This window comes from Heptranchias perlo, chromosome 26 (genome assembly GCF_035084215.1).
Source record: "Heptranchias perlo isolate sHepPer1 chromosome 26, sHepPer1.hap1, whole genome shotgun sequence".
Taxonomy (NCBI): domain Eukaryota; kingdom Metazoa; phylum Chordata; class Chondrichthyes; order Hexanchiformes; family Hexanchidae; genus Heptranchias; species Heptranchias perlo.
In genome coordinates, this window is record NC_090350.1 from 42,978,765 (window position 1) to 43,001,120 (window position 22,356).

A 22,356-nucleotide genomic window follows, 5' to 3' on the forward strand; every position below is an offset into this window, starting at 1 on the left:
GATATTAGGACAGGTGACCAAAAGCTTGGTCAAAGAGGCAGGTTTTAAGGAGCGTCTTAAAAAGGAGAGGGGTAGAGAGTCAGAGGTTTAGGGAGGGAATTCCAGAGCTTAGGGCCGAAGCGGAAGGCACGGCCACCAATGGTGAAGCGATTAAGATCAGGGATGCAGATGAGGCCAGAATTGGAGGAGTGCAGAGATCTCAGAGGGTTGTCAGGCTGGAGGAGGTTACAGAGATAGGGAGGGGCAAGGCCATGGAGGGATTTGAACAGGAGGATGAGAATTTTAAAAAAGGTTTTGCCAAACCGGGAGCCAATGAATTGGAGGACACATAAAATTGAAAGCCTCCAGCCAGCAGCTGCTCCTCAAATGAAAGCAATTAGGAAGGCAAATGGTAAGTTGGTCTTTATTTCAAGGGGGTTGGAGTACAAGAGTAAGGGAGTTTTACTGCAATTATATAAGGGCTTTGGTGAGACCACAGCTGGAGTACTGTGTAGAGTTTTGGTCTCCTTACCCGAGGAAGGACATACTTGCCTTAGAGGGGGTGCATCGAAGGTTCACTAGATTGATTCCTGGGATGCGAGGATTGTCGTATGAGGAGAGATTGAGTAGAATGGGCCTATATTCTCTGGAGTTTAGAAGAATGAGAAGTAATCTCATTGAAACATTTCAAATATTTTTTAAAAAGAGGGCTTGACAGGGTAGATGCTGAGAGGCTATTTCCCCCAGCTGGAGAGTCGAGAATTAGGGTGCATATTCTCAGGATAAAGGGTTGGCCATTTAAGACCAAGATGAGGAGGGGTTTCTTCACCCAGAGGATTGTGAATCTTTGGAATTCTCTACCCGAGAGGGCTGTGGGTGCTCAGTCGTTATTCAAAATGGAGAGAGATAGATTTTTGGACACTAAGGGAATCAAGGGATATGGGGATCGGGCAGGAAAGTAGACTTGAGGTCGAAGATCAGCCATCATCTTATTGAATGGGCCAAGCTGCCACGAGGGGTCGTATGGCCTACTCCTGCTCCTATTTCTTATGTTCTGATGGCATAGGGTCTTAGACAGAAAGACCCTCTATTTAACATTTGGCAATACAGAGGTGCAAGCCTAAGTGAAGTACTTGAGTAAAGAAGTGGGGTTCAAACTCTTAACTTTTTGATTTAGTGATGAGTGCTGCCAGAAAATGGAGAAGCTACCAATAAATAACAAGAGATGCAATCACCACGAGCAACCAACAGAACTACCAATAAAAACCAGGAGATGCAGTCACCACGAGCAACCAACAAAACTACCAATAAAAACCAGAGATGCAGTCACCGTGAGCAACCAACAAAACTATCAATAAAAACCAGGAGAAGGAGTCACCGTGAGCAACCAACAAAACTACCAATAAAAACCAGGAGAAGGAGTCACTGTGGGAAACTCAGGGCTGGGAGTGGAGTCTTGCTTCCCTCGAGGGGATGTTGAAATCTGAAGTGCGTGTGAAGTGAACACAGATCGTCGGTCACCAGCTGTGCAGCCAGTTAAATAGAAAATTTTATTTGCAAATACAAATGTAATTACTACATGTACGAAATTTATAAATAATTCTTACATCAAAAACATACAAAAATTGTAGTAAAACGAGTACAAACAGATGTCCTTTCAAGGCAAAGCAGACAGTGTGAGTTTGACTCCATCACACTGATCCTATTCAGATAAAATGCAGGAGTGCAATATCCTGAGCTATGGCTCCATTTGCAGAGCACACTTTCCAGCCTCTTCACACGGCAAGTATTCAGTATATCCTGAAATCTTTATAGTTTTCATTATGAAAAAAGGAAATTAAAATCATTTCATAGTTTGGTAGAAGTTCAGAAACTGGCCAGTTTTGGATCAGACTGCTGTACATTTCAGAGGAAATCTTACATTCAGAAGAGCATTGGACAAGGCGAGGGCTCGATGTTACTAGTAGATCATTTTAGGTTATATGTTTAAAAATTTATAGATGCACACAGATTTTTCCATGGATTTAAAAAAAACTGAATGCTGGAAATCAACTGAAAACATGCAAGAGAAAACAAACAGCGTTGGGAAGGGAATACAGGTGAGGGATTCAGGTGGGAAATCTCTCATTATCCTGTTCTGAGCAAGGGTCTCCACCTAAAGCATTAGCTGCAAATACACAGCATCTCCCGTTATTTTTATATAGCATTAGCTGCCTGCATAAAAATGAAGAATCAGTTCAAGCTCTACAAAAGGTACAGACTGTAAGTAAAGGTCCAGTCATGTCATGTATATTGCATACAAGACAAAATCAAGTTCTCACACTGAATAGCAATGGAGTGGAGAGGGAAAGTGAGAATCAATAGCAATGAAGGAGAGGGACTATTTGGATAGCTCTTTGAAAGAGCCGGCATAGGCACAATGGACCGAATGGCCTCCTCCTGTGCTGTACCTACTATGAGTTGCGTCCCTCCTGAGGAAAGACAAGGATCTTATACACACACTGTGCAGCTTGCCTGGTCCAATAAATGACCATAGATCCCAGAGCCTCATGTCCATGGGATTCACTCTGCACTTTATACAAGGCTCAATGCTGCATCATTTTCAGTAACACCTCTCCCCACTGTTAAAAACAGTAACAGATAATACAACACTGCAACAATGAGGTGCTTTCTCTGAGCCCACTTCATACCATGCCAATGCAGTGTGTGCACTGAAAATCTCAACATTACAGCAGAACTCAGTCCAGTTCTCGTTCTCTGATTCCCAGGGCCACTGTAAGCCCACAATCCACTTTTTAAAATAATTCCTTGATTCAACATTTTCAGTTCTAATTTTAGTTGGGACCAGTCTCAATTCAGTTTCTAGTGCTCCCAATTTGCACTTGGGCTGTTGATGGACACAGTGGGAAAGAGAGAAAAAAAAATCAGACTGGTACAGCCAGAGAATACTCTTCAGAAGTTAGTGAACATCAGCAAGGGAGGGGAGAAAGCTTCAGTCTGTGCCTAGCCCCGACATGGGACAGCATGACAGGCATTGGATGATGGAAGTGGCCCATTTCTTAGGGCCAAGATACTTCACTTGGATGAGAGCAAAGTCCACCAAATAAAGTTTTTAAAAATACAAGTTTATAAATGAAAGAGTTGGGAATGGTTACACTCAGCCCTGGTCAGTGTGGACCAAGGGAATTGCACACATGCAGTCCTGTCCAATCCAGTCTGCTCCATCAACTCGCACCAGTGGTGGGCAGGACATGCTGACTGGGAGATGTCTCAGTACCCCACAGGGAGGCTGGGGTGGTTAAATGAAGGATGTGCTACTGTAACCCTCATCTATTCATTCCCACCCTTCCTGCTGCTGTGTGTTTAAATTTTGACGATTAAAGCAACCCACTCCTTTAAATCTGACAAGCTGCACACCTGAGAATCTACATGTATGAGGATTACCATGGCTATCTCCAAATTTAGCACACACCAGCAAGCACACACTCAATCACCCCAAAAACAGCTGACTGCAGTTACCCCTCTCAAAATACCCCAGTACCCAACCCCAGGATTACAGTCTCACTGCCAATTCCAGCTGAAGTTTGGAAGCAGACAAAAATCACAGTCAATCTGGGAATTGGCATTGGAAACCAATACTCAAAAATAAACACAGAAATTGCTGGAAACGCTCAACAGGTCAGGCAGCATTTGTGGAGTGAGAAACAGAGTTAATGTTTCAGGTCGATGACCTTTCATCAGAACTGAAACATGAACTCCGTTTTTCTCTCAACAGATGCTCCCTGAACTGCTGAGTGTTTCCAGCATTTTCTGGTTTTATTTCAGATTTCCAGCATCCGCAGTATTTTGCTTTTGAAGTTTCAGTTGCTATGCTGGTTATTGGAAATATTGCCACTTTTGCTAAAAACAAGAGGTTTGCTCGCAAGGTTGATGCACAAACTGCTTGTTCTGTAGTTTGAATATTTACAGAAGTACATTAGTGAGACAGGAAGAATGCTGCCTGTTTAGTGCAAGAGGTCTGAAGGACACAGCTGCAATAAGGTTACAGCAGCAACTCTGTCCCTACATTACAGGGAACCTCATTGTGGCGAGTTTGTGAACTTCTTTCCTGAATTGGTTTCAATCAAGGCATTTATTAGATTGTCCAACACAGTGACCCCCCACTATTGCATATTCACTGCGTGATGCAGTTGTCTCCCATGTCCTGAGCGTATCGATCCGATATCCTCGTCCTCAACTCGTCAATGTCTCTGCCCAGCTGCCTGACTTCAGCCAGTCTCTTGGTCAGTAAGTCGACGTTTTGCCAGTCACCCTCTTCTGCATTGGAGTAATGCATCGCTGAGGAAAGCAAGTAATTAAACACAAGAACATGAACAAAGCACAAACTGAGAAAAGGCCATTCCGCCCACAGTCCATATAGGATTTTTCCTCAACAGACTCCTCCCCCATTAATCCTGCTCCACACAGACTCCACGTCTGATTATTCTATCGACTCTCCCATCTCTTCTCCCCCTCCTCCTTTTCTATGCTCAAGGTGAGGGATGGGAGTGCTGAGGATAATTAGCTGTAACAAACAGGTTCAGGGCCTCCCTCTTTTGAGCTTTGGAACAACATTTGCCCAATTCCAAGTGTTGCCAAATATTGATTTTAAAATACTTCACACAACCCCCTCATGGCTCAGACGATAAATAAAGCATAGAATCTAAAACTCAGCCCCACAAACCAGGAACAATCTCCTGCCTGTGCAGAGTTAACGGATCACAGCTGGGGTAGCAGGGATGCTACAACTAACATCTGTGCCCCAAGCCAAGGAGGAAAGGGTAAAAACAGCCAGGACTCCTGCTCCCAGTTGTTATTCAAAGGAGCCGACTGAAAACACATTGGGTGATGGCGGGGTGGGCTCCACCACACCAACCCCCCCGACCACAGTCAAATGGCCAATCAGCACTCACTGGCTACACTCACATACAGGAAATGGCCCATTTGGAGAAGTGGTATAGGGTTGTCGGTGCCTGTGGAAATGTAGCCCAGCAAGTGTCCTGTGCAACGTCAGTGTGTGTGTCGGGATTGGGGGGGGGGGGGGGGGGGGGGGGGGGAGGGGAAGGAAGAGCAGAAATTGTGAGGCCTCAGACCATGAAAACTTTCAGTTTTTCTTTCCGTTTGACTTTCATTTATAATAATCAACAAATGAACCATCGATTTGGTATCTCTAGCTGGTAATTCCTTTAGTTTTCTTCCTCCCTGATATTTATATGCTTTTGTGCTATGCTCAGTAGAATCTCCTCATCCTGCCAGAGGTCCACCGTGCTAAATGGGATAGATTCACAACAGATCCAGCAGTTCAAAACTGGGCATCCATGAGGTGCTGTGGGTCATCAGCAGCAGAATTGTATTCCAGTGCAGTCTGTAACCTCATGGCCCGGCATATTCTTCAATCTACCATTACCAACAAGCCAGGGGATCAACCCTGGTTCAATGAGGAGTGTAGAAGAGCATGCCAGGAACAGCACCAGGTGTGGAGGGAGGGGGAAGAGAATTCACAGCCGAAACCAATCCTGTCCTATGGCTGAGTATTAAACTTATTAAACTTGTACTGCATCTACGCACTGAGCGAGCAAGGGGAGTTATTAAAACCATTTTCACATGAACAGAACAGATCTTGTGAAAAATCCGAGATGCTGGTAAATCTAATAAAAGGCACAGCAAGTCAGTCAGAACCTGGGGCAGAAAGGGCAGCTTAACGTATCAGATATGATGCATCTTGGAATCCATTGGTCCCATCGGAAATGATAGCCTGTCTTCTGTTTTTTTAAAATCATACACTTGTAACGTGGGAATCAATGGCAAGGCCGGCATTTATTGCTCATCCCTAACTGACCTGACAACTGAGTGGCTTACTGGGCCACTTCAGAGGGCAGTTAGGAGTCAGTCACATTGGTGTGGGACTGGAGTCACATAGGCCAGACCGGGTAAGGACATTAAGGAACCAGTTGGGATTTTACGACAATCCAACATAGAATCATAGAAGTTACAACATGGAAACAGGCCCTTCGGCCCAACATGTCCATGTCGCCCAGTTTATACCACTAAGCTAGTCCCAATTGCCTGCACTTGGCCCATATCCCTCGATACCCATCTTCCCCATGTAACTGTCCAAATGCTTTTTAAAAGACAAAATTGTACCCGCCTCTACTACTGCCTCTGGCAGCTCGTTCCAGACACTCACCACCCTTTGAGTGAAAAAATTGCCCCTCTGGATCCTTTTGTATCTCTCCCCTCTCACCTTAAATCTGTGCCCCCTCGTTATAGACTCCCCTACCTTTGGGAAAAGATTTTGACTATCGACCTTATCTATGCCCCTCATTATTTTATAGACTTCTATAAGATCACCCCTTAACCTCCTACTCTCCAGGGAATAAAGTCCCAGTCTGTCTAACCTCTCCCTGTAAGTCAAACCATCAAGTCCCGGTAGCATCCTAGTAAATCTTTTCTGCACTCTTTCTAGTTTAATAATATCCTTTCTATAATAGGGTGACCAGAACTGTACACAGTACTCCAAGTGTGGCCTCACCAATGCCCTGTACAACTTCAACAAGACATCCCAACTCCTGCATTCAATGTTCTGACCAATGAAACCAAGCATGCTGAATGCCTTCTTCACCACCCTATCCACCTGTGACTCCACTTTCAAGGAGCTATGAATCTGTACTCCTAGATCTCTTTGTTCTATAACTCTCCCCAACGCCCTACCATTAACGGAGTAGGTCCTGGCCCGATTCGATCTACCAAAATGCATCACCTCACATTTATCTAAATTAAACTCCATCTGCCATTCATCGGCCCACTGGCCCAATTTATCAAGATCCCGTTGCAATCCTAGATAACCTTTTTCACTGTCCACAATGCCACCAATCTTGGTGTCATCTGCAAACTTACTAACCATGCCTCCTAAATTCTCATCCAAATCATTAATATAAATAACAAATAACAGCGGACCCAGCACCGATCCCTGAGGCACACCGCTGGACACAGGCATCCAGTTTGAAAAACAACCCTCGACAACCACCCTCTGTCTTCTGTCGTCAAGCCAATTTTGTATCCAATTGGCTACCTCACCTTGGATCCCATGAGATTTAACCTTATGTAACAACCTACCATGCGGTACCTTGTCAAATGCTTTGCTGAAGTCCATGTAGACCACGTCTACTGCACAGCCCTCATCTATCTTCTTGGTTACCCCTTCAAAAAACTCAATCAAATTCGTGAGACATGATTTTCCTCTCACAAAACCATGCTGACTGTTCCTAATTAGTCCCTGCCTCTCCAAATGCCTGTAGATTCTGTCCCTCAGAATACCCTCTAACAACTTACCCACTACAGATGTCAGGCTCACTGGTCTGTAGTTCCCAGGCTTTTCCCTGCCGCCCTTCTTAAACAAAGGCACAACATTTGCTACCCTCCAATCTTCAGGCACCTCACCTGTAGCGGTGGATGATTCAAATATCTCTGCTAGGGGACCCGCAATTTCCTCCCTAACCTCCCATAACGTCCTGGGATACATTTCATCAGGTCCCGGAGATTTATCTACCTTGATGCGCGTTAAGACTTCCAGCACCTCCCTCTCTGTAATATGTACACTCCTCAAGACATCACTATTTATTTCCCCAAGTTCCCTAACATCCATGCCTTTCTCAACCGTAAATACCGATGTGAAATATTCATTCAGGATCTCACCCATCTCTTGTGGTTCCGCACATAGATGACCTTGTTGATCCTTAAGAGGCCCTACTCTCTCCCTCGTTACCCTTTTGCCCTTTATGTATTTGTAGAAGCTCTTTGGATTCACCTTTGCCTGATCTGCCAAAGCAATCTCATATCCCCTTTTTGCCCTCCTGATTTCTCTCTTAACTCTACTCCGGCAATCTCTATACTCTTCAAGGGATCCACTTGATCCCAGCTGCCTATGCATGTCATATGCCTCCTTCTTATTTTTGACTAGTGCCTCAATCTCCCGAGTCATCCAAGGTTCCCTACTTCTACCAGCCTTGCCCTTCACTTTATAAGGAATGTGCTTACCCTGAACCCTGGTTAACACACTTTTGAAAGCCTCCCACTTACCAGACGTCCCTTTGCCTGCCAACAGACTCTCCCAATCAACTTCTGAAAGTTCCTGTCTAATACCATCAAAATTGGCCTTTCCCCAATTTAGAATTTTAACTTTTGGGCCAGACCTATCCTTCTCCATAGCTATCTTAAAACTAATGGAATTATGATCACTGGTCCCAAAGTGATCCCTCACTAACACTTCTGTCACCTGCCCTTCCTTATTTCCCAAGAGGAGGTCAAGTTTTGCCCCCTCTCTAGTCGGGCCATCAACAGCTTCATGGTCACTTCTACTGATACCGGCTTTTTATTTCCAGATTTATTTATAAACTGCTATGGTGGGATTTGAACTCGTTGTCTGGATTACTAGTCCAGTGTAAAGGAATATATGAGGAATTCAAAGGGCTACATTTAATGTTATGGGTGAGAAACAACAGGAACCAGCCTTAGTTGCAGTAATACTCGTGGTTAAAAACATATAACCATGCTATCTGAGGCCAAAACAGTGAAACAAAGGATCGGCCTTTATGTCCGAACATGTCGCTAAGCAACTACATTCCAGAATCAAGGAAGAACGATTGATGGGCCCCTAAAAATGCTGATAAGGGAATCTTGTATAAGTGGCTTAAATTTGCTGCAGTGAAAGTGGGTGGTGGGGCAGGGGTTAATTCAGTGAATAAGTAGCCAGCCCCCACTCAGACTGGGGGTAGAGGACAGAAAAGAAAGTACCAGGTGGGTAAACGAGAACGAGAGTACGTGAATGAAGGAACGGGAAAAGGAGTTGCAGCTTCTCCCCAAAGGGCAACGGGATAATATAATTCTCAACTGTGCTTTGTAAACTACTGCTTAAATACTGTAATGTATTGATTCTTGCTTGTGCTAAATAAAGTTATATGGTTATTAACTATTATGGTGTCAGTCTCAAACAATTGAACAAAGAGTCAAATTGACTACACCAGTGACATATCCACTGCGCTACTGTACCCTTTCAAATGCTGACATGCTCTATGATGCTGTAATTAGGAATGGACTGTTGAAGAGCACGCTGGGTCACACTGGGTACTTACACTGGATTCCAAGTAGCAGGGAGAGGTTGGGGTCTTTGCCTTGAGCTCTCTGTGTGAGGATGTTGCAGATTGCCTGTAGATCGTAGAGACTCCTGGCCAGCTCTCGATGCAGCCTCTCAGACAGCTGCATGCTCTCAGTTGGTAGCTGCCTGCTCTGGTCCAATTGTCCCAACTGCTCCTGAAGCGTCAAGTTCTTTTCGATCAGCTCCTGATTCTGGGCAGAAAGCTGTAACATAGAGCAACACAAAGTGCGGAGTTACATTTTTATGCATCTGATTTTGTTTTTAAAAAAGGTTCCCTAATCTGGGCTGAAGACTAGGCTGAAATTGTGTACCTGCTCCAACTGTTTTATACAACTGTGCACCGTAAAATCATTGCTAAGTTATTTTCCAACTTGCTCACACCCCTCTCCTGAAAGTGCCGAATCTTGTTCGGGTAAGAACAAAAAATGGCAGAAATACACGGCAGGTCAGAACTCCATGTCTCTGCCCAAACGTTAATCCATCTAATCATCTTTCTTCGTTCTTGGAGTACCGCCCACTCCATAGGGCCCCTGCCCCACCCCCACAGAGCCCCCACCCCAGTTGATTTTTGCACTCCTTAGCCCAAGGGCACAAGGCTAAACACACCATCCCCAATGCCATCAGACGAGCTCAGCACAGGCTGGTCCTTCAGGTCTCTGTACCCTAGGCACACGAGAGGAGCTCATCCCAACTTTATTCAAATTGTTTTATAAACTGGGGGGGGGGGGGGGGACAGCTCTTCAGACAATCAGCTCAATATAACTTTCCTACCTCACGGGTACGGTAGATAGAGTAGACAGGAAGTACCTGTTTCCCCTAGCAGAGAGTTCAAGAACTAGAGGACATAGATTTAAGCTGATTGGCGGAAGGGTTAGAGGGGACATGAGGAAAAACTGTTTTACCCAGAGGATGGTGGGTGTATGGGATTCACTGCCCGAACTGGTGGTAGAGGCAGGGACCCTCAGCTCTTTTAAAAAGTACCTGGACCTGCACCTAAAGTGTTGTAAGCTGCAGGGCTACGGACCGAGTGCTGGAAGGTGGGATTAGAATGGGCACCTGGTTGTTCTTCGAGCCAGCATGGACACGATGGGCCGAATGGTCCCCTTCTGTGCTGTATCTTTTCTATGGTAGCATAGTGGTTATGTTACTGGACTAGCAATCCAGAGGCCTGGACTAATAATCCAGAGACGAGTTCAAATCCCGCCACAGCGTTGGAGAATTTAAATTCAGTATCAGTAATGGTGGCGATGAAACTACTGGATTGTTGGAAAAACCCATTTGGTTCACTAATGTCCTTTAGGGAAGGAAACCTGCCGTCTTTACCCGGTATGGGCCTATGTATGACTCCAGGCCCACTGCAATGTAGTTGATTCTTAAATGCCCTCTGAAACGCTCTAGCAAGTTACTCAGTTGCACAACCCCGCTCAGTTCAAGGCAGCAGCTCATCACCACCTTAAGGGCAAAAATCATGCTTGTTCTTACCTGTGCCCCTAAAGGTGAAAGTGCCATATAGAATTTTGCATGCACTAAGCTACTTGCATCAGAACTCTGCACATTCACAATCCCATTGCATGGTCTGTGATTCTTCCTTGTATTGCACAGGCTATCTAAATTGTTAAACAATTACAGTATGGGAAATTGCTCTAAGGTTGGAGCTGGAGTTGCATCCCTCCCTTCATTCTTACACATCGCAAGCCTGCTCATTGGCACAGGTTTTTCTTGCATTTCTTTTTGGGCTACATTATTCTTGATTTGCTGCTGGTTCTTTTCTTGGTAAATATGACACCTCCCCTCCCAAAATGGCAGACAGGTGACCTGGATGAAGGGCTCTGCACTGAGCCACACAGCACATACACCACCAACCCTCCTCCTCCACAGGAGATTTCCCAGTCGTCACTCAGCACTTTCCCTACAGAATCAGAGCTATCAGGTAGAGTAGGAGGCAGCAGCTGGGCCCCATGCACTGTCACGTGGCACAGGATTTCAGTCCGATGCAGGTTTACACAGAGGGGATTTACACCAATAATCAGGGAAACAGAAGCTCCATATTCAGCTTTTTTCCTGCCTGCAACCTTATTCAGTCACATCGAGTTTGGACTGGCTACATGTCTGCCATACCTGACCGTGTGCCAGATGTGAACCATCCAACACCAGTTTGTGAACCCGGGTAATGTCCAGCTGTGTACATTAACGCACTGAGTACAGACTTCCTGAACGTCAAAGCATATGTGACCTTAAACAGTTTTTTTTAAACCTGAAGGCAGCACAGTGTGCAGCATCACACTGCACCACGGAGGCTGTGGCTCTATGCCGACAGCTGCCTCCATAGCGAGCTCCAGTTTGCAGCTGTGCAATTGTGGAAGGCATTGGGCAGAGAGCAGAGGTGGGTGTGGGAGGGAGAGAGTAATCCTGCACTTCTGTCATGTGGCCTCTAAGGGCTGATTATGGATCTGGGAGCCGGTTACCTGGGTAACAGTGCATGGAGAAAAATACAAATTAAATTTAAAATCAAAATATTAAACTGGGACTTAATAATTACTGCGAATAAATCCAGCGAACATTAGTGTAGAGCTGCGATTGTGTCATATACTCTTTGGGCAGACTGCGCAGTCCTCCCTCTAGAAAATGGAGAGCGGCTAGTGGATGCTGGACCTGCGTGTATGGGTGTACGTGTGCAGACTGAGGATCAAGTTGCTGCAGGGATTGCTCCTTCCTGCTCTCCCTTCCCCCAGCCAAGGTGGCAGTCTGGCCCAGGGTGCAGAGTCTGCAGGCAGCAGCAAGGCACACTGATGAATGTCTAACAGGTGGCATGAATCTGAGGCTGACAGCTTCTTCCCCTTCCCCTCTCTGGGCAGATGAAACACTCACCTGTGTTACTAAATCTTTCATATCCAGTTCCAGAGCCACAATGATGGATCATGTAATATCAGAATGGTCACAGAGGAATCACATGCTGGAACTGCTCCCCCTCCCACTGACAGCCAGGACCGAGCCATCTGACCACATACAATGACATTTAGCAGAATCATATTGATTGGGGCTGTGTAACCTTTTGCATGTGTGAGAGGTCATCATTCAATGTTCCCTAACACTTGGGTTCTCTTCCCTAATCAATACTCAATAGGTGCTTTTACACTGCGTGGGATCTGTGTTAGTGCTACTGGTTCCCAATGCATGGCTTTTGTATGGAGAGCCACAAGCCAAATGTAAACTCTTCAGACTTGCTAAGACCAATGGCTTAGAAGACCCTCTAAAAATGGGTCCTTCCAACAGATCTGTTTGAGAGAGTTGTGGCAGTTTTTGTCTTCAGCAGCGAAAGAGCCACACTTTGGGAACTGGCAGCACTGGTCTGTCTTGCGGGATCTGAAAGCAGCTATTAGCTCCTTGAGTTCTCACCTCTTTCATGGCCTTCCTCAGTAACTGTGATCCGTTCTCCTTCCCAGACAGCTCCTCTCGAAGACCCTGACTTGTCCCTTCTTCCTGTGCCACACGCTCCTCCAGGACCTACAGATCAGGATAGAGGGAGATAGAAATTAAAATATTTTAATGGACTCCACCATCACCCCACATGTTCTCTCTTCTCCTTGAAGCACTGACTGACTGGGGAACTGTTCCATGGTAGCCAACAGACCTTCATGGCAGCATCAATTTAGATAGCTAGTGTTGACAGGCTATTCTGCTGTGGTGACATCACAGCCAAGCCCAATCTTGACCTCACCAGACAGCCACACAAACACTTTTGACAGAAGAGGTCATAGCATAGCAAATTTATGGCACAGAAGGAGGCCATTCGGCCCATCGTGTCCATGCCAGCCGAAAATGAGCCACCCAGCCTAATCCCACTTTCCAGCACTTGGTCCATGGCCCTGTAGGTCACGGCACTTCAGGTACACATTGAGGTACTTTTTAAAAATGAGTTGAGGGTTTCTGCCTCTACCACCCTCTCAGGCAGTGAGTTCCAGACTCCCATCACCCTCTGGGTGAAAAAGTTTTTCCTCAGTTCCCCTCTAATCCTTCTACCAATCACTTTAAACCAATGCCTCCTGGTTATCGACCTCTCTGCTAAGGGAAATAGGTCCTTCCTATCCACACTATCTGGGCCCCTCATAATTTTGTACACCTCAATTAAATCACCCCTCAGCCTACTCTGTTCCAAAGAGAACAACCCCGGCCTATCCAATCTTTCCTCATACCTAAAATTCTCCAACATCCTTGTAAATCTCCTCTGTGTCCTCTCTAGTGCAATCACATCCTTCCTGTAATGTGGTGACCAGAACTGTACACAGTACTCAAGCTGTGGCTTAACCAGTTCCAGCATAACCTCCCTGCTCTTATATTCTATGCCTCAGCTAATAAAGGAAAGTATTCCATATGTCTTCTTAACCACCTTATCTACCTGTCCTGCTACCTTCAGGGATCTGTGAACATGCACTCCAAGGTCCCTCACTTCCTCTACACCTCTCAGTACCCTTCCATTTATTGCGTATTCCCTTGCCTTGTTTGCTTTCCCCAAATGCATTATCTCACGCTTTTCTGGATTGAATTCCATTTGCCACTTTTCTGCCCACCTGACCAGTCCATTGATATCTTCCTGCAGTCTACAGCTTTCCTCCTCACTAACAACCACACGGACAATTTTTGTATCATCTGCAAACTTCTTAATCACATCCCCCACATTTAATTCCAAATCATTAATATATATCACAAAAAGCAAGGGACCGAGTATTGAGCTCTGCAGAACCCCACTGGAAACAGCCTTCCAGTCACAAACACACCCGTCGACCATTACCCTTTGCTTCCTGCCACTGAGCCAATTTTGGATCCAACTTGCCACTCTCCCTTGGATCCCATGGGCTTGTACTTTTTTTGACCAGTCTGCCATGTGGGACCTTGTCAAAAGCATTGCTAATATCCATGTGGACTACATCAAATGCATTACTCTCATCGACCCTCCTGGTTACCTCCTCAAAAAATTCAATCAAGTTAATCAGACACGACCTTCCCTTAACAAATCCATGCTGACTGTCCTTGATTACTCCGTGCCTTTCTAAGTTACAGTTTATCCTGTCCCTCAGAATTGATTCCAATAATTTGCCCACTACCGAGGTTAGACTGACTGGCCTGTAATTACTCGGTCTATCCCTCGCTCCCTTTTTAAACAATGGTACAACGCTAGCAGTCCTCCAATCATCCGGCACCACGCCTGTATCTAGGGAGGATTGGAAAATGATGGTCAGAGCCTCCGCTATTTCCTCCCTTGCTTCTTTTAATAGCTTGGGATACATTTCATCGGCCCTGGTGATTTATCTACTTTCAAAGATGGTAATCCCCTTAATACTTCCTCTCTGAGCAAGTTTATCCGAGCCAATATTTCACATTCCTCCTTATCTACAATGTCTGCATCGTCCCTCTCTTTTGTGAGAATAGATGCAAAGTATTCGTTAAGAACCTGGCGAGAAACTGGAAAGTACTGCTGTACAAAGGGATCTGGGGGTCCTAGTGCAAGAAAATCAAAAAGTTAGTATGCAGGTGATCAAGAAGGCCAACGGAATGTTGGCTTTTATTACTCGGGGGATAGAATATAAAAACAGGGAGGTATTGCTGCAGTTATATAAGGTATTGGTGAGACCGCACATGGAATACTGCATACAGTTTTGGTGTCCATACTTAAGAAAAGACATACTTGCTCTCGAGGCAGTACAAAGAAGGTTCACTCGGTTAATCCCGGGGATGAGGGGGCAGACATACGAGGAGAGATTGAGTAGATTGGGACTCTACTCATTGGAGTTCAGAAGAATGAGAGGCGATCTTATTGAAACATATAAGATTGTGAAGGGGCTTGATCGGGTGGATGGGGTAAGGATGTTCCCAAGGATGGGTGAAACTAGAACGAGGGGGCATAATCTTAGAATAAGGGGCTGCTCTTTCAAAACTGAGATGAGGAGAAACTTCTTCACTCAGAGGGTGGTAGGTCTGTGGAATTTGCTGCCCCAGGAAGCTACATCATTAAATAAATTTAAAACAGAAATCGACAGTTTCCTAGAAGTAAAGGGAATTAGGGGTTACAGGGAGTGGGCAGGAAATTGGACATGAATTTAGATTTGAAGTTAGGATCAGATCAGCCATGATCTTATTGAATGGCGAAGCAGGCTCGAGGGGCCGATTGGCCTACTCCTGCTCCTATTTCTTATGTTCTTATGTAACCAGACCAACATCTTCCGCCTCCACACAAAGGTTACCTTTTTGGTCTCTAATAGGCCCTACTCTTTCCTTTGGTATCTTCTTGCTCTTAATGTATTTATAAAACATGTTTGGGTTTTCCTTGATTTTACTTGCCGATATTTTTTCATGCCCTCTTTGCTTTCCTAATTTCCTTTTTAATTTCACCCCTGCACTTTTTATACTCCTCTAAGCTTTCTGTAGTATTGAGTTCTCGGTGTCTGACATAAGCTTTCCTTTTCTGCCTTATCTTACCCTGTATGCTCCTTGACATCCAGGGGTTTCTAGATTTGGCAGTCCCACTCTTTTTCTTTGTGGGAACATGTTTACTCTGCACCCCTTGAATCTTCCCCTAGAAGGGCTGGAACGCTGATTAGTGTCTGTGCTAAACAGCAGGAATAAACACAACTGCAACACCTCAAATACAAACCTGAACTTTTAAGGATACTTTTAATAAAAATTGTTACCTGAGAGAAAGTAAACTGCATCTCTAAGCAGATACAAGACACCCAACAAAACAGTCAGTCCTGCAATAATCAGGTGCTTTTGGGCTCAATTTTAATTTATTTGCCTTTTATAAAAAATAAAAGTTCCCGCTAGTGTTATTGAGCATGACAGGATGCAGAGTAACCTTCCTTCTAGAGTTAGTCTAATATACCTTAAGCTCCCACCATCCTAATGGCCTAAGAGAGATTGCCACCGCCAAGCTGAAGATAATTTCGTGCCATAGCCCCGACCCCCACCGGGAATCAGGCCGAGAATGGCCAGGTTTACCACACAAGCCATTCAATGCCAGAGATTCGAGACTTTCACCTCACCATACTCAGCTGGAATTCAACCCAGCTCCAAGAGGTGAGAGGACTTATTTACTTTGTATTCGCGCAGGTGATTTACACAAGTGGGTGTGTGTGTTTTTGAAGTCTCTTTACCAGTATTTGTGAGGTGAGCTGCTCCATTTTCTTCTGTTGTTTATCTATAATCTAGTAAGTAAACATATAAAGAATTAGAAGCAGTATCTGAAACGGGCCTTCAAATCACTTTACGCAGCACAATTGCACTTCTATTACAAACACTGGAATATCAGATCATGAGATAGGAGCAGGAGTAAGCCATTTGGCCCTTCGAGCCCGCTCCGCCATTTAATGAGATCATGGCTGATCTGATTTTTACCTCAACTTCACTTTCCCGCCCTTTCCCCACATCCTTTGACTCTCGCTGATCAAAAATTTGTCTAACTCAGCCTTGAATGTATTCAGTGACTCAGCCTCCACAGCTTTTTGGGGTAAAGAATTCCAAAGATTCACGACCCTCTGGGAGAAGAAATTCCTCCTCATTTCCGTCTTAAACGGGCGACCCCTTATTCTGAGACTATTCCCCCTAGTTTTAGATTCCCCCATGAGGGGTAACATCCTCTCAGCATCTACCCTATCGAGTCCCCTCAGAATCTTGTATGTTTCAATAAGATCTCCTCTCATTCTTCTAAACTATTGAACAATGAGTACAGACCCAACCTGTTCAATCTTTCCTCATAAGACAACCCTTCCATACCCGGAATCTACCGAGTGAACCTTCTCTGAACTGCCTCCAATGCAAGTATGTCCTTCCTTAAATAAGGGCACCAGAACTGTACGCAGTACTCCAGGTGTGGTCTCACCAGCACCATGTACAGTTGTAGGGTGACAACCCTGCTTTTATACTCCAACCCCCTAGAAATAAAGGCCAATATTCTATTTGCCTTCCGGATTACCTGCTGCGTCTGTGTGTTGACTTTTTGGGTTTCATGTACGAGGACACCCAGGTCCCTCTGTACTGCAGCATTTTGTAGTATTTCTCCATTCAAATAATATTTTGCTTTTTTATTTTTCCTCTCAAAGTGGATGACTTCACATTTTCCCACATTATATTCCATCTGCCAAATTTTTGCCCATTCGCTTAACCTGTCAATATCCCTTTGCAGACACTTTGTGTCCCCATCACAATTTGCTTTTCCACCTATCTTTGTATCATCAGCAAATTTGGCCACAATACACACTGTTCCTTCATCCAAGTCATTGATATATATTGTAAATAGTTGAGGCCCCAGCACTGAGCCCTGCGGCACCCCACTAGTTACAGATTGCCATTTTGAAAATGACCCTTTTATCCCGACTCTTTGTTTTCTGTTAGTTAGCCAATCCTCTATCCATGCCAGTATATTACCCCCAACACCATGAGCTCTTATCTTGTGCAGTAATCTTTTATGTGGCACCTTAATGAATTGGCCTTTTGGAAATCCAAATATACTGCATCCATTGGTTCCGCTTTATCCACCCTGCCTGTTACTTCCTCAAAGAACTCTAATAAATGTCAAGACTAGATTTCCCCTTCATAAAACCATGTTGACTCTCCTTGATTGAATTATGAGTTTCCAAATGCCCTGCTACTACTTCCTTAATAATGGATTCTTGCATTTTCCCAATGACAGATGTTAGGCTAACTGGTCTATAGTTACCTTCTTGAATAGGGGTGTTACGTTTGCGGTTTTTCAATCCGCTGGGACCTTTCCAGAATCGAGTGACTTCTGGAAGATTACAACCAATGCATCCACTATCTCTGTAGCCACTTCCTTTAAGGCCCTCGGATGCAAGCCATCAGGTCCAGGGGACTTGTCAGCCTTTAGACACGTTAGTTTACCTAGTATTTTTTCTCTAGTGATAGTTTTTAGTTCCTCCCTCCTCTTTGCCCCTTGATTTTCTCCTATTATTGGTATGTTATTCGTATATTCTGCTGTGAAGGCAGATACAAAATATCTGTTCAATTCCTCTGCCATTTCCTTGTTTTCCATTATTATTTCCCCAGTCTCATCTTCTAAGGGAGCAATGTTTACTTTAGCTACCCTCTTCCTCTTCTTATACTTGTAGAAGCTTTTACTTTCAGTTTTTATATTTCTTGCTAGTTTACTCCCAATTTATTTTCTCCCTATTATTCTTTTAGAGCTCCTTTGCTGGTTTTTAAAGTTTTCCCAATCTTCGGGCTTACCAGTAATCTTTACCACATTGTATGCTTTTTCTTTTAACCTGATACCATCCTTGACTTACTTAGTTAGCCATGGTTGGTTCACCCTTTTTGTGGAGTCTTTCCTCCTCACAGGGATATATCTTTGTTGCGAGTCATAGAATATCTTTTTAAATGTTTGCCACTGCTTATCCAGCATCATACCATCTAATCTGTTTACCCAGTCCACTTCAGCCAATTCTGCCCTCATTCCATTGTAATTGCCCTTATTTAAGTTTAATGCAGTAGTTTCAGACCCAAGATCCTCGCTCTCAAACTGGATGTGAAATTCGATCATGTTATGATCACTGCTTCCCAAGGGATCCTTTACTTTGAATTCATTAATTAATCCTGTTTCATTACCAGATCAAAAATGGCCTGTTCCCTGGTTGGTTCCCCGACGTATTGGTCTAAGAAACAGTCCCTAATACACTCTATGAACTCCTCCTCAGGGCTATTTTTGCCAATTTAATTTGACCAATCTATGTGAAAGTTAAAATCGCCCATGATTATTGCATTACCTTTTTTACAAGCCCCCTTTATCTCCTGATTTATATTTTTCCCTACAGCGTAGCTACTGTTAGGGGGCCTATATACTACTCCCACCAGTGATTTCTTTCCCTCGCTATTTCTTACCTCCACCCAAATTGATTCGACATCTTGATCTTCTGAGCCAAGATAATTTCTCACTATTATACCAATTTCATCCTTTATTAACAGAGCTACCTCACCACCTTTACCTTTTTTCCCTATCCTTCCGAAATGTTAAATAACTCTGAACATTTAGCTCCCAACCACGTCTCTGTAATGGCCACGAGATCATACCCATTTGTTTCTATTTGTGCCGACAATTCATCTATCTTATTACGAATGTTACGCGTATTCAGATAAAGAACCTTTAATTTTGTCTTTTTAACCAATCTTTCCTACCCCAGCCCCATTTACTAGTGCACTGTTATGTTTGTACACTCTGTCCCTTCCTGACCACTGTTTATTATTACCCCAATCACTTTCCTGTACTATTTCCTTGTCTTTTCTCGATCAATCTAAACTTCGCCCCATCTGAACCCTCCCCCCGCCCCCCCCCCCCTATTTAGTTTAAAGCCTTCTCTACCACCCTAGTTATTTGGTTTGCCAGAACACTGGTCCCAGCATGGTTCAGGTGAAGCCTGTCCCAACGGAACTCTCTCTTTCCCCAGTACTGGTCCCAGTGCCCCATGAATCGAAACCCACTTCTCCCACGCCAATCTTTGAGCCACGCATTCATCTCTCTGATCTGATTTACCCTGTGCCAATTTGCTCGTGGCTCAGGTAATAATCCAGAGATTATTACCTTTGTGGTTCTGCTTTTTAATTTAGTCCCGAGCTGCTCAAACTCCCTCAGCAGAACCTCTTTCTTAGTCCTACCTATGTCGTTGGTACCTACATGGACCACGACAACTGGATCCTCCCCCTCCCACTCAAGTTCCTCTGCAGCCCTGAGGCGATGTCCTTAACCCTGGAATTGGGTAGGCAACACAGCCTTTGGGACTCTAGCTCTTGGCTGCAGAATATTGAATTCTCCTCTGAATTATATGCAGAAAGGCAGGACACACACAGTGGAGACAAGACATCTGGTATTTACACACAGAAACTAGATCGGCCCTCCTCCCTCACAGCGGGGGAAGCGCGTACACGGCCCTCCTCCCTCACAGCGGGGGAAGCGCGTACACGGCCCTCCTCCCTCACAGCGGGGGAAGCGCGTACACGGCCCTCCTCCCTCACAGCGGGGGAAGCGCGTACACGGCCCTCCTCCCTCACAGCGGGGGAAGCGCGTACACGGCCCTCCTCCCTCACAGCGGGGGAAGCGCGTACACGGCCCTCCTCCCTCACAGCGGGGGAAGCGCGTACACGGCCCTCCTCCCTCACAGCGGGGGAAGCGCGTACACGGCCCTCCTCCCTCACAGCGGGGGAAGCGCGTACACGGCCCTCCTCCCTCACAGCGGGGGAAGCGCGTACACGGCCCTCCTCCCTCACAGCGGGGGAAGCGCGTACACGGCCCTCCTCCCTCACAGCGGGGGAAGCGCGTACACGGCCCTCCTCCCTCACAGCGGGGGAAGCGCGTACACGGCCCTCCTCCCTCACAGCGGGGGAAGCGCGTACACGGCCCTCCTCCCTCACAGCGGGGGAAACAAATTATAGAACAATTACAGCACAAAAGGCGGCCATTCGGCCCATTGAGTCTGCGCCGGCTCTATGCAAGAGAAATCCAGCTAGTCCCACTCCCCCGCCCTATCCCCGTAGCCCTGCAATTTTTTTCCTTTCAAGTACTTATCCAGTTCCCTTTTGAAGGCCATGATTGAATCTGCCTCCACCACCTCCTCGGGCAGTGCATTCCAGATCCTAACCACTCTGTGTAAAGAAGTTTTTCTTCATGTCACCTTTGGTTCTTTTGCCAATCACCGTAAATCTACGCCCTCTGGTTTTTGACCCTGCCGCCATTGCGAACAGTTTCTCTCTATCTACTCTGTCTAGACCTTTCATGATTTTGAATACCTCTATCAAGCCGCCTCGCAACCGTCTCTGTTCCAAGGAGAACAACCCCAGCTTCTCCAGTCTATCCACGTAACTGAAGTCCCTCATCCCTGGAATCATTCTCGTAAATCTCTTCTGCATCCTCTCTGAGGCCTTCACATCCTTCCTAAAGTGTGGTGCCCAGAACTGGTCACATTAGTTGTGGCTGAACCAGTGTTTTATAAAAGGTTCATAATTCCTTACTTTTATACTCTCTGCCTCTATTTATAAAGCCCAGGATCCTGTATGCTTTTGTAAAACAGCTTTCTCAACCTGCTCTGCCACCTTCAACGATTTGTGTACATATACCTCCACATCTCTGTTCCTTTACCCCTTTTAGAATTGTGCCCTTTAGTTTATATTGCCTCTCCTCGTTTTTCCTACCGAAACGCATCATCTCACATTTTTCTGTGTCAATTTTCATCTGCCTCGTGTCCACCCAGGCCACCAGCCTATGTCCATGTCTTCTTGAAGTCTATCACTATCCTCCCCACTCCACTTCCAAGTTCTGTGCCATCTGCAAATTTTGAAATTATGCCCTGCACACCCAAGTCGTTAATATATCAAGACACGGCCCTCCCCCGCCGCAGGGGGGACGGGTACACGGCCCTCCCCCGCCGCAGGGGGGACGGGTACACGGCCCCACGACCTCAGGTAGAGTACTGCGAGAATTATAGGACTCCACTATAGAAAGGATATTGAGCTGTTTGACAGGGTACATCATAGATTCACTAGGGTGCTGCCTGATATGAAGAAATACAAATATAAAGAAATACTTGAAAAATTGGTCTATTTTGTTATAGCAATGCAGATTATAAGGCGATGCGATAGAAGTGCTTGAAATGATGAAAGGATGGGACAGGGTAGATAGAAACAGACTGTGTCCAGTAGTTGAGGTGTCAAGAATGAGTGGCCATATATTCAAGATTAAATGGAAGAGATTTAGGACAGAGAGCAGCAGAGACTTCTTCACACAGTCGGTTGTAAGGCTGTAGATTTCACATTCAGGGCAAGTGGCTGATACAAATAGTACGTCAACATTCAAGGTTAGATTGGATAGACGGATGAAGGAAAAATGGTTGAAGGGATTTGGGGACAGGGAAATGTGATTAGGTCTGGTTGTTCGTGTGGATGGTAAACGCCGATGAGGACTGGCCAAATGGCCTATTTCCCTGGTGTAACTATTTCTATGTGAAACTCTGGCCCTCTGTCCATTTCCCCCACCCCAACTTTCATTTAACCATGGGAGGCAGACCCTTCATCTGCCTCAGCCCGACACTCTCAAACTCCCTCCCAAGCCCCACCGTTATCCTCATCTCTAAAATCTACTCAATTCCGATCTTTTCCATCAAGCTTTTTGTTCGCTTTCCTAGTCTCTC

At 45.3% G+C, this 22,356-nt stretch overlaps 1 protein-coding gene across 1 annotated transcript in view; it reads right to left on the bottom strand.

Annotated features, from left to right (window-relative positions):
• Positions 1 to 1,515: 1,515 nt before the first annotated feature.
• cep85 (centrosomal protein 85) overlaps positions 1,516 to 22,356 on the bottom strand; it is a 77,384-nt gene continuing 56,543 nt past the window's right edge. The window contains exons 11-14 of the mRNA XM_068006915.1: positions 16,321 to 16,371; positions 12,569 to 12,676; positions 9,150 to 9,375; positions 1,516 to 4,317 (exon numbers count right to left, since the gene is read on the bottom strand). Coding sequence (XP_067863016.1) covers positions 4,154 to 4,317; positions 9,150 to 9,375; positions 12,569 to 12,676; positions 16,321 to 16,371 — 549 coding nt within the window. The 3' untranslated portion in view covers positions 1,516 to 4,153. The remainder of the gene's footprint in view (positions 4,318 to 9,149; positions 9,376 to 12,568; positions 12,677 to 16,320; positions 16,372 to 22,356) is intronic.